Consider the following 16839-nt stretch of genomic DNA (forward strand, 5'->3'; position numbering starts at 1 on the left):
CTTCCCTGCCTCCATTGATGATGCAAAGATCACTGCCAGAGGCTCAGCAATCTCCTCCCTCACCTCCCACAGTAGCCTGGTGTACACTCCTCTGGTCCCGGTGACTAATCCAACTTGATGCTTTCCAAAAACCCCAGCACATCAGTCCGCTGCAAGTCATCCCTACAATTGCCAAGATCCTTTTCCGTAGTGAATACTGAATCAAAGTATTCATTAAGTACCTCTGACATCTCCTCTGGTTCCATACACACTTTTCCATTGTCAGACTTGATTGGTCCTATTCTCTCACATCTTATCCTCTTGCTCTTCACAAACTTGTAGAATGCTTTGGAGTTTACCTTAATCCTGTCCACCTAGGCCTTCTCATGGCCCCTTCTGGCTCTCCTAATTTCATTCTTAAGCCCCTTCCTGCTAGCCTTATAATCTTATAGATCTCTATCAATACCTAGTTTTCTTTTCGTAAGCTCTTCTTTTCTTCTTGACTAGACTTACAACAGCTTTTGTACACCACGGTTCCTGTACCCTACCATCCTTTCCCTGTCTCATACCTTTGCAGAACTCTACAGAAATATCTCCTGAACATTTGCCACATTTTTGCTGTATGCTTCCCTGAGAACATCTGTTTCCAATTTATGCTTCCAAGTTCCTGCCTGATGGCCTCATATTTCCCCTTATTCCAATTACTTTCCTAACTTGTCTGTTCCTGTCCCTCTCCAAAGCTATGGTAAAGGAGATAGTGATCACAACTCTCTCTCCAAAATGCTCTCCCACTGAGAGATCTGACACCTGACCAGGTTCTTTTCCCAATACCAGATCAAGTACAGCCTCTTCTCTTGTAGGCTTATCTACATATTGTGTCAAGAAACCTTCTTGAACACACCAAACAAACTCCATCCCATCTAAACTCCTCACTTTAAGCACATGCCAATCTATATTTGGGAAATTAAAATCTCCCACCACGACAACCCTGTTATTATTACTTCTTTCCAGAATCTGTCTCCCTATCCGCTCCTTGATGTCCCTGTTACTATTGGGTGGTCTATAAAAAACACCCAGTAGAGTTATTGACCCCTTCTTGTTCCTAACTTACAACCACAGTGACTCCGTGGACAACCTCTCCATGACTTCCTCCTTTTCTACAGCCGTGATGCTATCTCTGATCAGCAGTGCCACACCCCCACCTCTTTTGCCTCCCTCCCTGTCCTTTCTGAAATATCTAAAGCCTGGCACTTGAAGTAACCATTCCTGCCCCTGAGCCATCCAAGTCTCTGTATTGGCCACAACATCATAGCTCCAAGTCATAGCTTCCTTCCATGAGGTCAAAAAGCGAACACCTTCATTGACAGTTCTGCAGGTCCAATTCCATTCACAACTCTTCAGCAAATAAAGCAGTGCATCCTGCAAGGCCTTAACAACATACAGAAATAGGCTAATAGGATGTGCTGGCTTTGGAGAGGGTCCAGAGACTTACAAGAATGAACCTAGGAATGAAAGGATTAACATATGAGGAGCATCTGATGACACTACGCCTGTACTCACTGGAGTGAAGAAATGAGTCGGGGGGGGGGAGGAAGGGAGAAATGGGGGTGAATCTCATTGAAATCTACTGAATATTGAAAGGCTTATATGGAGAGTATATGAAGAGGATGCTTCCAATATTGGGAAAGTCTAGGACCAAAGAGCACAGCCTCAGAATAGAAGGACTTCCGTTTGGAACAGAGAGGGAGTATTTCTTTAACCAGAGAGTGGTGAGTCTGTGGAATGCATTGCCACAGATGGATGTGAAGGCCAAGTCATTGGGTATATACTTAAAGAGGAGATTGATAAGTTCTTGATTAGTAAGGGCATCAAAGGTTACAGTGAGAAGGCAAGAAAAATGGGGAAATAAAAATAAATCAGCCAAGAGCGAATGGTGGAGAAGATTCGATGGGCCAAATGGCCTAATTCTGCTCCTATGTCTTATGATCTTATAAGCAGCAAGTAAAGTCACCCTTCATTTTCCATCTATGCTCTGATATTCAATGGTAACCTCAACATCCTGGAGGTTATGATTCACTAGAACTTCAATTGGACTAGGTAATGCGGCTACATAAGGAAATCAGAGATCACGTATCCAGCAGCAAGCTTCTGAACACCCCAAAGTTTCACACCATCAAAAAGACACAAGTTTGAAGCTAGAAGTATAATAGATGCTCTCCACTTAACTGGATGAACATAGACCCAAAATGCAGGCTCAAAAACACCAATGTTTGACAACAGATGTTCAAACAACAGATTGTTTGACTGCCACCTTAATCAACCCCCTCCATCATTCCTTCCATCACCTTGTAAAAATTGCAGGAATGCATTCTACCAAAGCCATTGTAGTTACTGACTGAAATAAGTTAGCTAAAATGGAACTTAAACTCATAAGCTCTATCAATGAGGGCACAGACATCTGTACTTAGGAAGGACAGCGTCTGCAGGGACTTCTCCCTCCAACCCCCCGCAGTCATACAGCATCTATGGAATATCATTCCTTCACTGCTGTTGGCTGCAACACCTGGAATGCCGTACCCAAGAGTGTTATATTCTTAACTATAAGGACTAGAGTAATTTGAGATGGCACACATTTTCAAGACTAATTCAGGATGGGTGTTAATTTGTCTGTCTACAACCCAGTCCCTGAAAAAGGAATAAAACAAAACAAAAAATATCTGGCTAACACACACAAAATGCTGGAGAAACTCAGCAAACCTGGGTCTTACCGAAGGGTTTCGGCCCAAAATGTCAACTGCACTTTTTTCCATAGATGCTGCCTGGCCTGCTGAGATCCTCCAGCATTTTGTGTGTGTTACTCAGATTTCCAGCATCTGCAGATTTTCTCTTGCTTGTGAAAAAATGTCTGGCTTAATTTTCACCATACTATTTTAGATCTCAGCCTGCAATCTCAGTTAAACACCAGGTGTAGTTTGCTTTTTTTGTTTGCACTTAATTATACTCAAATCAGCCAAAATCCCTCATGTTGTACTTCAGCATAGCAGAAAGGATCTACTGTGTGTTCAATAAATTGGCAGAAGATCCCACAGGCCAAATTCTCCAGATTAGCCATTTGATGTGGGTACCCATTGTATAATCATGTTAAAGAGAGATAGGGAGATGAGAAAACTGCCTCATTTCATATTTCATTTGTTTCCCCATACAATTGGCAAAGGCAGAATATGGCAAGTCATTCAGCTAATTCTGTGATGTTTATTTCTCTCCATGCACATTAGATCCTATATACTTGCCTGCTACACTTACAGAAATAAGTGAAATTTAAATTTGACAAATGCACCATGAATTCTGTCAACAATTTTCCATTAACACATCTGGCAGAAAGGTTTTTTTTTACCTGATATTCCAAGCAATTCAGTGTCATTTGAACCCAATCACTAGTAACTTTCCCATCCTAAAGGTACATTTAAGCTAGACTACTTTGAACTATTTTTCTTTGAACTGTTTTGTAATGCAACACACTGCACAAGGGTTAATTTAATTACCAGATAAACTTGTAGCTATGTCAATTGACAACACAGGTCTACCAGGACACCGAGTAAAGCCACGAGTGAGAATAAATAATCACAGGGAATATCTCGTTGCATTGATGACTACAGATGAAGAGCAAACAAAAATGATTAAACCAAGTGGAGAGAATAGATCAGAGCTTTCATGATTATAACTATCAGCAATCCTGTCCACCGCACAATTATACACCTATTATCAGGAATTAATTGGTGTGATGTGTGTACTATTTTCATGAATCATGCCACAATTCAATGCAAATTTAATCAGTTCATTAGTCACACTTCGATTTCACATTACATTTACCTGGGCATACAGATTTTGCTGTGGATAGGCACTTCTAATGGGATACATGGCAGTCTGGTAAGGGTTTGGAGATGGAGAATATGGTGGTGGTGCACCATTACTCTGAGTAGGTGCTACCTTGTAGGGGGTTCCTCCAGTGTATCCTAAAAAGATAAAATCAATTAAAAGCACAAGAAAAGCAGTACAAACTGATTTACTTTTCCAAATAATTTCTAAATTGGAATTCATATTTAGCTTTAAGATCAAAGTGTTAATTCAACTCTCATTTCCTCATATTTAATTGACACTTATCCTTCTGTCAAAATCATCAGAAGTAAACAAACCCTCAATTTCTAATTGAATTTAGAAACAAATCTAGTGCTCAAGAATTAAATGCTAACTCCAAAATGGAAAACAAAAACAAAGAAAAAGTAACTTTTACATTAACTCAAGAGCATGCAGTAAACTTTCTACTCTTTCTAAGCTGCTGTGGCACACAACTTTAGATAAACGATTTAATTGGTTAAGATAATAACCAAGGATTTGCTGGAACAGGGAATCTTACATATGCACACAAATTTTTAGGAATTTTTAAAAAAATTCACACCCTCACCCCCCCCCCCTTTCAATTTGTAAAGGACACACAGGATTATAGAAAATAATTTGAATTGGAGCCAAATTAGAAGAGAAACAAAAATGTGGTGGGTGAAAACAAAGAAAAATTATAATTAGAACACTGGGAATTTACTCTATGTAGAAGCAAAATTCTACAGCTCACGAAATTCAAGGAACCAGGGAAAATAAAAGGAATTGCCAGAGCAGTCTCCCCAATAAAGGGACCTTCATGTCAAGTACAAGCCACTATTTACTATTGAAAATTCAATTTGTAATAATAGCACAGATGTGGCAATTTCTGAAAACAAGGGGTGGCAACAATGAGCACCTTTTTTTCAGGAGGCTGACAATGTAACAGACAAATCAACTAGCCATTTGATGTTATAAGCAATTCTTCACAGTTTACAAACCAATAATGGTGCAGGGAAACCCTATATATTCCAAGCAAATTCTGGGTCAGAACAACAACTGTGCTTTAAAACTTTAGCAGATTATACAAAATACATGTTCTATAAAATAACTACATAAATTTTAATCTAGATTTTACTAAAGCTTGTAACAAAGTGATTAGAGCTGAGAACTAGCTATTTCATCCAGTGGAAAATTTAGTACAAAAATATTTTAAATAGGTTTGGATCACTAACTAATCCTGTCTTAAAATTGTTTTTATTCTATGCACAACTGAATAATTTATGGCTGGAATAATATTAACATAGGTCATTTTTACATAACAGGCTGACTCTCATTGTTTTGCTATGAATATTACATCCTGGATCTTGCAAGTTTTCTTATACGAGATAGGATTTTATGCAGCCATAGCTTTCAATCTGTATAGTTATGACAAAGGACTGCAATATTCCTTAATGACAAAAATCTCAAACTACTTACTGTGTGGCAAAATAAAAGTGTTCAAAAACAGCTTACACAAAAATTATACAGAACATCTACATTTTAAAAGTAGTAAGATACATACTCATCCTGAGTTATGTATCTGTCAGATGTGGAATTGAGCAGAGATTTCCCCTCTCTTCAGGGAAAGGAAAAAGGTTAATCAGTGCTTGGTTACAAAGCAGTATTAGTATGCACTAAAATTAAGCCAACCGACCACCATTGTATGAAATGTGGCATGGGGAAACAGACAGAAAAATGATACTGGAAACAAAACCAGGTGCAAAAGGATCTTCGATGAGCATGCCTCAAAATGATTTATCATTCATGAATTAAGCAATAGGATTCCTAACTCTTTTTACCCCATTTCCAAGCACAAAAAATGTGATAGAAACAGGAGAATGCCACCCTTTGATGGAGAATTTGTGTTAGGTGCCTTCATGCAGATGTGCTGATGAATCTTCTGTCTTTAACTTAGCCCCAATGAAAATGATCTGCATTGTAAATATGAATCTGGCTAATTGTCATGAAATTTCAAATAATCGTTGATCTTGTTTGCTCTGGATGAACATTTTGACATTTAAACATAGGTTCAGTGTTGAAGTTGTCAAGTCATTTTAAAAATGAGGTTGGCATTGTAAACCAAGAAGACTGTTCATAACAGCCCAACTAAACGGCCATCCAGGTACTTGCAAACCAGCTGAAGTTACTGAAGCAGTTTGTGCTCTAGCCCCAGTAACTAGCTTTAGAAGCTGCTAATTTAACAGCTAAAAAAATTTTTGGAAAGAAGTGTTTTACTGAATAAAACATCCTAGTCTCTACCCAGACTACAATTTTAAGTTAATAATTATTATGCAACATCATATCTCTAGCACCAGAAGATGAGAAAAGGATATTCCATTTTCATTTTAAGTTACCAAGCCAAGGCTCCAACTTAACTTTCTATAAATGCATTAGAATCTACATGTTATCTATAAATACTGCAAGGTGCAATTTATAAAACTTTAATTTTATATCATTTCACATTATCTGAAATTTATTTGGTTCAACATGGGCTATTTTAACCAAGGGTGAAGATCGTGTACTGCACCCAGTGCACAATTCATATTCTGGGTTACAGGTCATTACCCTTTCCTGGCCAAATGTAATTCTGCTTCCAGTCTAAGTATTTCCAGCATTTACTTTTATCATTGAATCTAGTCTATCTTCTAATTTACACTTTAAATATTCACACACACTTTCATATCCATACACACATTCACATCTCAACTAACTAGGTAATGTAAATCACCTTGCCTCTTAAAAAAGGACTTACCTGCTTCATGGAGAGAAATTGGACGTGGCCAGCCTTTTGGAAAAAGTCATGCGTACAGTACAACCTGTCCACAAATATAATCTACAATCATTTTAAAATATTTGGCCCTGCCCAATTTTCATTAAATTAGGGAAAATGGAGTTTAGGTCAGACATAATATAAATTACTTTGTCCAGAAAGGATTCTGAAAGAAATTAGAAAAAAAAACCTTCATTCTGGAAGACAACATCTTCAATGTTTTTCCACAGATAATTTAGAGTCTGCTCTTCCAATGAAAGCTCAGATGTCTCCTGACACTTGAGTATTCAACCATTTTCAGTGGAGTAGTAAACTATTTAAACATGAGGAAGTCCATTTGAGGTGGTTTGGAATGGGACGTGGAAGAGGAAAAGGAAAATGAGAAATACAGGGAAGAAGCAGTTCCATTTCATGAAGATTTGTAACTGATTTTTTTTGCATTATAGTTATTACATCAAATTTTCTTTAACAAATAGATAAATTTGTGAAAATGCATTGGAAATCAATTAAAACTGCATTGGAAATTAATTGAAATTGCATTTTACAGCTTCTTCCCCTTATCGTGGAACAAGGTACAAATTGCTGTGGCTTTTCTTTTAAATTCACCATGTTAGTACTACACAATTCTTTTATTAGTGCTTCATTCTTATGCATAGGTACCTAATGATCATGGGCAAATAGACAATTAGGCTACAAATTTGGCTGTGCACTTCACCAGTATATTGGAGTAGAACAGTAAACAAATGCTGTTCCAGATCAAGAACTAAGAATCTTTCATTGTGAAGAAATGGAGCCATGATTACAAAAAACAATGGAGTAAATCAGTGAATATGCTGATCAAAACAAGTAAATGCCAACAAATTTGTGCAATAAGTCTTTTTTAAGCTTAACATTTGTACTTTAATGCTCTGCATCCTGTCAAAGCGCAGTGTTTGTTCTGGCTCTTACATTCCCATGTAAAGAATAATTCTCTACAATGTGGTGATACTAATAAAGTGCAACACAATTTATATGCTGTACGAATTTAAAGCAGAATACAAAAAAAATCACATTGATTTGCAAAGTACAACTTGTGTAATGGAGTTTGAGTTTGTTTTGCTTCAAGTATACTTTAGAAAGCAAGGGTTGTAGTTGTAGTTAGGCATATAATGCCACAGAAAGTAGTTTGAGATTCTTAGTCGTTTATATCCTTAGACTGTTTTGCAAATACCATTTCTCTGTTGGATATTTACTCCAACTGATGTGCAGAAGAGACATGGTCAAAATATTCACACTTTTTGAGAGCTAATGGAGAAGGAAAATATTTATCCTCCATAGTTTTCAGCAACATCTTTTAAGTAGTACTGTTGTCTCAAGGAGGTCCTGATATAAATTTAAGCATTTTAATCTTTTGAATTATAATTTTTTTTCTTTAGCATCCGTTAGTCTTCTAATAGTAGTTTAAATGATTTGATATTTTTGAAAAATAGGCTATCAACATGTAAAAATTTGATGATTATTAGTGGAAAATAATTACTACATTACCATCTTAATGTTATGACTTTCCTAAGGAAGTAATCTGTTCACTAAACAAACTGTTACCTTCAACTTTCTTAACCCAAATCCATAAAAATATTTTGCTTTTCTAGATGTGTCTTGAAATCTGTCTTTACTCCACTACTTCCCCAGGACTCTTCTGCACATGCCCTCCAAAAATAAACCAGCTCAATGAAAATCTACCATATAACAAGAATATTTTATTTACTGAATGACGCAGAAGAAGCTTGGAAAGTTCTGCTCTCAGTGCCAGCATCGACTGGGAGGTCATAAGTACCCTCAGTGGCACCAGAAGTTGACGTCTGTGGCCAGCTCTGTCTCATCATGAATAAAGCTTGCAAGAGACAGAAAAAAAACGGGTGTTACCAAAAAAAAGCTTTCAGTAATAACAATGCAATGATTCATGGACTGATGGCATCAGTCTTAATGTACAGCATTTACAGAATCAAGATCAGATAACAGATCTGAAACAATGAAAACAAATGCACTTTGAAGCATTACACAGACTTCACAAACATCAACTTAACTGATTTGATGAGACTACTAAAAGCATTTATGAGTTTTAGAAAGACATCCATAATTTTTCCCATGACTGTGCGAAACTCCTCCCATCATTAAGTTGTCTAGGTTTAATAATAAAACTTCCTATGTAAACCTGGAATGCTAGCCTAGCAGTTAGCACAACTCCAAACAGTGCCAGAAATCAGCAATTGGTGTTCATTTTCTATCACTGTCTGAAAAGAGTTTGTATGTTCTCCCTGTGACTGTGTGGGTTTCTTCCAGATGCTCTGGTTTCCTCCCACATTTCAAAGACGTACAGATTAGAGTACGAAAGTCATGAGCATGCTATGTTGGCACCAGAAGTACAGACATTTGTGGGCAGCTCTATACAATCCTTGCTGATTTGATTTGGCACTAACAATGCATTTTGCTTTTTTTGACAAACACGTGACAAATAAAGCTAATCTCTAATCTCTCTATCTCCAACTCCTAGTTCTTGCCTTGTTGCATGATGCATCTATGGTTCCCATTTATTCTAGTCAAGTGAACACTTTAGGTCATGATCCAGCAACCTCTAGGTTATAGGCCCAGCATCCTTCCGCTGCACCATTCTGCTGTTGCGTAGAATCAGGCCAAAAGCAGAGGGCAGGTATAACTGAGTATTTTTCAGATTGGCCAGCCATAACTAGTGAAGTACCATATGATTCCTTCTCCAAGGATCACCTTGTCATGGTGGAGAGACTTGAAAGTTCCTGAGATCCCAAAAGTGACGCTATCTGGAGTTTAGTTCCTGGTAGGACCAAGGTGTTAAGGTCAAGAGGGAAGTTTCAGGCGAAAAGTGATCCAACCAAGATCTCAACAGTGAAGCTGGCAGAGGATGACATATCACAATGTCAGTGAAAGTGGAGGAAGACTACAGCAGTGAAAGGTCATCCAGTCATCTTGCACTCTATGTCACTGGACCCTGACTCTAATCAGCCAAGGTCTGTGTGAAGGCTATGGGTGTTTGATTTAGTCACGAGATTCTTTAACTGAGGGCAGAACACTCTGGCAGCTACCCCCACTACTGAGCAGCCCTATTTGGGATCCACCCCACTTGGGGAAGGGGTTGGAAAAGATGACCTAAAAACAGCCTGCTTCAAGCTCCTGACTGGATTAACCTACCCAGAGGGATCACCATATGTTGTCAGAAACAAATAAATATGACCTTTGGAGCCTAGAATGTGCACACTCTGATATATAGTACAACCAGTGATCGACCAAAGAGGAAAACTGCAATCATCACCAGAGAACTGAGGAGATGCCAGGTTGACCTGGCTGCTCTTTCTGAAACCTGTCTGGCAGAGGAAGGGCAACTAAGGGAGAAGGGTGGTCAACCGATGAGCACAGTATCCTTGGTGTTGGGTTTGCAACAACAAAAAAAAAAGATTGTCAGTTAACTCTGAGCTTCCTGTGGAGATATGTGAATGTTTCATGACAATCCATTTGGTACTTGCCAACAGATGGCACCAACTCTGGACTCACACAATTATGAAAAAGAGGCCTTCTAGCTTGCCTAAACACGACACAGTCAAGCACCCCCAAGGAGTACAAAATAATTCTCTTAGGAGATGTCAATGCCTGGGTTGGTTGGGATTTCAATCTTTGGAAGAATACCATAGGAAAGGACTTCAACTCAAATGGACTACTACTTCTCACCATATGCGCTGAGTACAGTCTTAAATTCATAACCACTCTCTTCTGCCAGAAAAACAAAATTTAAGGCATCTTAACAGCACCTCCAATCTAAACAGTGGCATCGCATTGACTATGTTATTGTCCAAGCTAGGGACCACCCGATGTAAAGGCCATGTTTGGCGCAGATGACTGATGGACAGATTATCACCTGATTTTCTCCACCATGTCCAGACTCATGAGGAAAATTCATAAGATGCAGTTCAGCGCAAGACTAAAACTCGAGAGCCTGCTTGACACTGCCACCCAACAGCATCTTCAAGCCTCATTTGAGGAAAACTACCAACAGGAATACCCAGAGGATATCAAAGAACACTGAGGTCTGCTTAAATCCACCATCCTCAATACCTGCAAAAGCATCCTTGGGTACACGTCCAGAAAATATCAGGGTTGGTTTGATGTTAACAACATGGAGATAGAACAGCTCATCTCCAAGAAAAGCAAAGCCTTTTGTGCCTGGCAGAATGACTTTGGCAGCAAGGCCAAGAAAGAAGGTAAATGTTCAGTACAGGGTGAGAGAGCTAAAGAATTCTTGGTGAACTGTGAAAGCCCTGGAAATTCAGAGACTGGCAGACTCCAGGCTTCTTCAGTGCCAACAAAGCAGTCTATGGTTCCAAGCTACTTGGATTAAACCATCTGTGCTCAAAGGATGGAAAGAACTTGTTAAAGGATCAGAATGATATCAATGATCAACAGAGAGCACATTTAAGAACTTTTTAACCACAACCGCACTGCTGAGCTAAAGGTCACTAACCAAATCCTTCGGAGACCTGTGAGAGAAGGCACTGGGGAACCTCCCACTATGAAAGAGGTCAATGATGCCATCAGAAGGCTAAAAAGCAACAGAGCTACTGGTCTTAATGGGATCCCAGCAGAAATCCTTAAGGAAATTGCACCAGTATTCCTGTGCAAATACATGGCTTGCAGCCGAGGGTCTGGAAAAAGAAACAACTGCCCCCAGAGCTCAGTGATGTTCTAACAGTGACCATATTGTAGCCACGACAGAGCCATCTCCCTCCTGTCAACAACAGGCAAAGTGCTTTCATGTATCCTTTGTCAACCAACTCCTTCTGCTATCTGAAGTACTCTGTAAATCACAATGTGGTTTCAGCCCATCTAGAGGTACCACAGATATGATCTTCACAGCATGCCAATTACAGGAAAAATTGGCAGGTGCAAAGAAAATTTTGGTCTTTAGAGTAGTTGTCCTTCCTACATTACTGTATGGAGCGGAATCCATATAATCTATAGTAGACACCTGAAAGCCTTGGAACGATATCAACGAACTTGCTAAACATTTTGAGGATCAGCTAGAAGGATAGACCCATTGGAGGACTGGAGGAGGCCAACATGGAGACATAGAAAAGTACAGAACCGATCAGGCCATTTGGCTCATCTCAGCCATGCCGAATAATTTAAATAGCCTAGTCCTATTGACCTACACCATCTACTTATCCAAACTTCTCTCAAATGTGTTAATCAAACTTGCATGCACCACTTGCACTAGCAGCTTGTTCCACATATCACAACCTTCTGAGTGAATAAATTTCCCCTCATGTTTCTCAAACATTTCACCTTTCACCCTTAACCTTGACCTCTAAATATAGTCCCATCCAACCTCAGTGGAAAAGACCTGCTTGCATTTACCCTATCTATACCCCTCATAATTTTGTGTATCTCTATCAAACCTCTCCTCAATCTTCTCCGTATCGAGGAATAAAGCGCTAATGTGTTCAACCTTTCCTTATAAATTGGATCCTCCAGTCCCAGCAACAATCCTTGTAAATCTTCTCTGTATTCTTTCCTGTAGGTGGGTGACCAAAACTACACACAATACTACAAATTAGGCCTCATTAATGTCTTGTACAGCTTCAACATAACATCTCATCTCCTGTACTCAGTATTTTGACTTATGAAGGCCAACATGCCAAGAGCTTCTTTACGACCCTATCTACCTGAGCCAGCACTTTCAACGAATTATGGAGGGAGAGCAGAGCTTAGGAGGGATAATGACACCTAACTGCAACTCTCTTGCTTGCATCTTTGGAAACAGCTCTATTTCCACCTTTAATATCTTCATTTTTCCCTTTCAGGGTTCTTTTGAAGACCCTGACCTGGAGTAACATGCAGGCTTCAGTTCTTTGCGCGAATGGGACCTGTTCTTGGGGTTCCACGACTGGCCGATATTCGACATGCCAAGGGTTTGGCCTGAGAGTCTCGATCGTGTTTGGAAGCCTAAGATCTCAGGGCTCTGGAGACGGGTGGATCGAGGGTCGGTGTCACGGCAGTAGACTCGTGTGTCGTCGGAAAGGCCGGAAAATCTTTCGCTGTGGGCCTGAAGACCTGAGGTCTTTGCAATCTTTGGACACAGAGCTCAAGAAAAGTGACGAAATGGACTTTTAACATCATACACCAGTGGGTTGTTCTTATGTCTCCTGCTCGCTGTGAAAATGGGGAACACCTCCCTCTCCCAGGGAGAGAGAACCTATGGTTTGCCGAATGTCGGATGAAATGTAACTTTGGTCTGTGTCTTTGCTATTGCTTAGCACACGCTTGGGCTCAGTGACAGTACCAATGCAGGGGGGGATCTGGGGGGGACTTTGGGGTTATCATGTTTAACTGTTGTTCATTCTTTGGGGCACTTCTCTGTTTTCGTGGATGTTTGTGAAGAAAAAGCATATCAGGATGTATATTGTATATATTTCTCTGACATTAAATTCAAGCTTTAAACCTGTATTCTCAGATCCCTTAGTTCTACTGCACTCCTCAGTGCTCTATCATTCACTGTGTAAGACCTACCTTGGTTGGTCCTTCCTGGTGCAATACCTTGCACTTGTCTACATTAAGTTTCATCTGCCATTCTTCAGCTGGTCTAGATCCCACTACAAAGCTCTCAGCATTCAAAACTATCATACCCTCAAAACTAATCAATAAGCTCCAAGACCTCTTTATGCAACTGGATCCTTGATATTCTCATTTGCAGACCCCAGTTAGTTCAGACTGGAAACTTCTCCTCCACAATTACTATCAGCATGTTTGCACCATAAATCTGTGTGCTCAGCACCAGTCTACTCAATTACACTTTTGCAAGGCTAAGCACACCTCCAATGCCACATTTAAGTTTGTTGACAATACCACTATCATTGCCCGAATCACAGGTGGTAATAAATCAGCATATAGGAGGGAGATCGAAAACTTGGCTGAGTGGTGCTACAAGAACATCTCTCTCAATGTCAGGAAGACCAAGGAGCTGATTATTGACTTCTGGAGGAGAAAATCAGAGGAGCAATAGCCAGTCTTCATCAGGGAATCAGAGGTGGAGAGGAATAGCAACTTTAAATTTCTCATTGTTATTATTTCTGATTATCTATTCTTGGTCCCACATGCAAGTACCAATACAAAGAAAGCACAGCAGTACCTCTACTTTCTTGTGAAGATTCGGCATGACATCTAAAACTTCAATAAACTTCTACAGATGTGAAGTGGAGACTATACTGACTGGTTACATCATGGCCTGGTATGGAAACCAATGCCCTTGAATGGAAAAGCTTACAAAAAGTAATGGATACAGCCCAGTCCATCACAAGCAAAGCCCTCTCCACCACTGAGCACATCTACAAGGAGTGGCGTTGTGGGAAAGCAGCATCCACTATCAAGAACCCCCACCATCCAGTCCAAACTCTTCTGCTACTGCCAATAGGACAGAGGTACAGGAGCCTCAGGACTCTCACCACCAGGTTCAGGAACAGTTATTACTCCTCAGCCATCATGCTCTTGAACCAGAGGAGATAACTTCACTCACCTCATCACCGAACTGTTCCCACAACCTTTCAAGGACTCTGCATCCCATATTCTCGATATTTATTACTTTTTAAACATTATTTTGTTTGTTTTTTCTTTTTGCACAGTTTAGTATCTTTTGTCTGTTTTATGTGTATTTTTCATTGATTCTATTGTGTTTTGTTATTTACTGCAAAGCCCCCCAGGAAAATGAATCTCAGGGTTGTAGGCCATGATATATGCAGTATATATAATAAACTTAATTTGAACTTAAATTTTTTCCTTTTTGGTTTTTAAATCTTTATTTTTGATTTGGCAGCTAATCTCAAATCTTATGTTATTAAAAGGTACATTGTTTGATAAAAGGTAGGTTATATTTTCTCCCTTCCTATCTCTTGGCAAAAAAAGTCTCAAAAATAGTCCAAATGTTAATAATTCATTAAATGAATATTCAAATGGAAAACAGAAAGCAGCAACTGCCTTCATAGAAAATTAAGTTTACATTATTTAAGCTTGTCTATAAATTTTTTATTTTGAAAATTCTGATATATCAACACTGAAAATGGACTATAACAACAAAATCAAAAACCAAATCAAATATCAAAATGGCTTAATGAACTTAAGAGGAGAAACATTAGTTCCAACTTTACAAATTCCAGCAGATTTAGAGCTGGAGATAGTTCCAAACTATTAATCTAGATTGCAGTCAAACCTACCAATGTGGGGGGAAGAATGGTTCAGCAACCTGCCAAATAATTGCACCATGTAAACAGTTGTTTAAACATCACCCATTACAAATAAGTAATTGCTGTATCCCAAATCTTGTACAGATACTCCACAGTCACTTCTAAATACTATACAAGATTTGGGATATTGCATGGCTCTTCAATTAATTAGTTTTACTACAGTTGTACTAATTTTACTTCAATTAGCACAACATAAAATACATAATCTGCAAACATTTGCAAAAGTTAATTACCAAAAGATAAACCAGTAACTTATGAACACAAGCTTAACAATCAGTACACTGGCTCCATCAATTCAAGCTGAGAACTGGAGGTTATCAGCAATTTTAATAAAATGAAGCAAGCCCATGAGGACAATGAAGACACTTTGGCAATGGATTGTGTATTTGAATACACTAAAGATCTTCATTCAGCATGTGAGAAAGCATATAAGAAAACATTGGTGTAGTTAAGCCAGAGCACTGCTAGCACTGTTTATAAATGCAGGCAAATACTCAAATCTGCAGCACCAACATCATAATGCCAACATGCTATGATAAAATAGGATTTTTGTCAATGACAAAGAAGCTAACAGAGCTAGCCAGAAACTCTAGACCATGCTCAAATTACTAATTCAAGATTGTTTATTCATTTCCTGTACACAAGTGTACTGAGAACAAAAAAATTGTTACTCTGGATCAGATGCAGCACAAAACAACACACAAAATAAAGAACACAATAATAAAAATAAAGAACACAAAATTAATATAAATACTTAAGATAGCTTATATACATTGATTGATTGTATGTCTGTAAAGTGAGGCTAAGCTATACATAAACTGACTGACGGGAACTAATAAAGTAGTGATGGAGTAAGTGGGTACTTGGGAACTCTAACATAATATAGAATAGCCTGGTGCTATTATCAATAGTTTCACTTAGATGTCTGAGATTGAAATGCTGATTTATGTGACATTTAGAATCCAATAACCTACAGCTTTCATAAAGCAATCTGAATTGGCATTATATTTCACTGCATAAACATGATAAAAGTAACTGTTTCCTGAAGAGTAAGTGCTTGCTGGAAATAAAGAACTAGGAACAAAGAACAAAGAGGCATCTCTAAAGTTAAAGGAAGAACAAGTTTCTGAGTATACTCAGGTATTTGCAAACAAGAGCCTGCAGAGTATACAAAAGTCTACAACACCCACATCAGGATAAATTATGAAAAAAAACTTTCATAAATGAACCTTTGTACAGCATTCAGACAGAGAACTGACTGCAAGTGATTTTTACAGTATTATTTCTTAAATTAATAAGTATTATAATACTGAAAAAAATCTTAAATTATTCTCCTTCATTGAGGACTATTTAACTTTTCATCTACTTTAGAAGTTATTTTTCTTGGCAGAACTATCAGCTTTGGAAAACAATGGGACAGAACCCATTTCTTCAAGAGATACCACATCCCATACCCTGCCCCTTCTACTTAGTTCAGGTGTGGTGGGTCCAGCTCATTGGCTTTCCATGAACTGGATTTCAGCAATTGTGGTCTAGATGTTGTGAAGTGTCTGCCAAAGAATACATCCCAAACCTAACAGAAGTTTTGAGAGATGATAAAGGCTGAAGTTATGGAAAACACCCAAAAAATGTAATTAAAACAAAATAATTTAACAACTTCTCATTGTAGCCTATTAATTCTATGTGTTACATTCCCCACTACAATCATTGTGTCCTGGGCAATGTGCCTTTGAGTTCAAGAGGTGATTCACCAGAATCTACTGGTAATGCAAACTGACAGAATTGGACATCCAAATTTGTTAACAAGTCCTGAACTTTCCCCCCTTAACATCCCTGTCTAAAAAAAAGAAAAAAGAAAAAAAAGAAAGAAAGGATTGC

The 16839-nt window shown here is 38.6% G+C and overlaps 1 protein-coding gene across 2 annotated transcripts in view; it reads right to left on the bottom strand.

The window, feature by feature from the left end:
- The window catches only part of fam168a (family with sequence similarity 168 member A), a 138216-nt gene that overhangs the window by 26135 nt on the left and 95242 nt on the right, over positions 1-16839 (bottom strand). For both annotated transcript variants that reach the window (XM_073044025.1, XM_073044024.1), the window contains exons 4-5: positions 8409-8534; positions 3850-3992 (exon numbers count right to left, since the gene is read on the bottom strand). In XM_073044025.1, coding sequence (XP_072900126.1) covers positions 3850-3992; positions 8409-8534 — 269 coding nt within the window. The remainder of the gene's footprint in view (positions 1-3849; positions 3993-8408; positions 8535-16839) is intronic.

Source organism: Hemitrygon akajei, chromosome 4, assembly GCF_048418815.1.
Source record: "Hemitrygon akajei chromosome 4, sHemAka1.3, whole genome shotgun sequence".
Lineage (NCBI taxonomy): Eukaryota > Metazoa > Chordata > Chondrichthyes > Myliobatiformes > Dasyatidae > Hemitrygon > Hemitrygon akajei.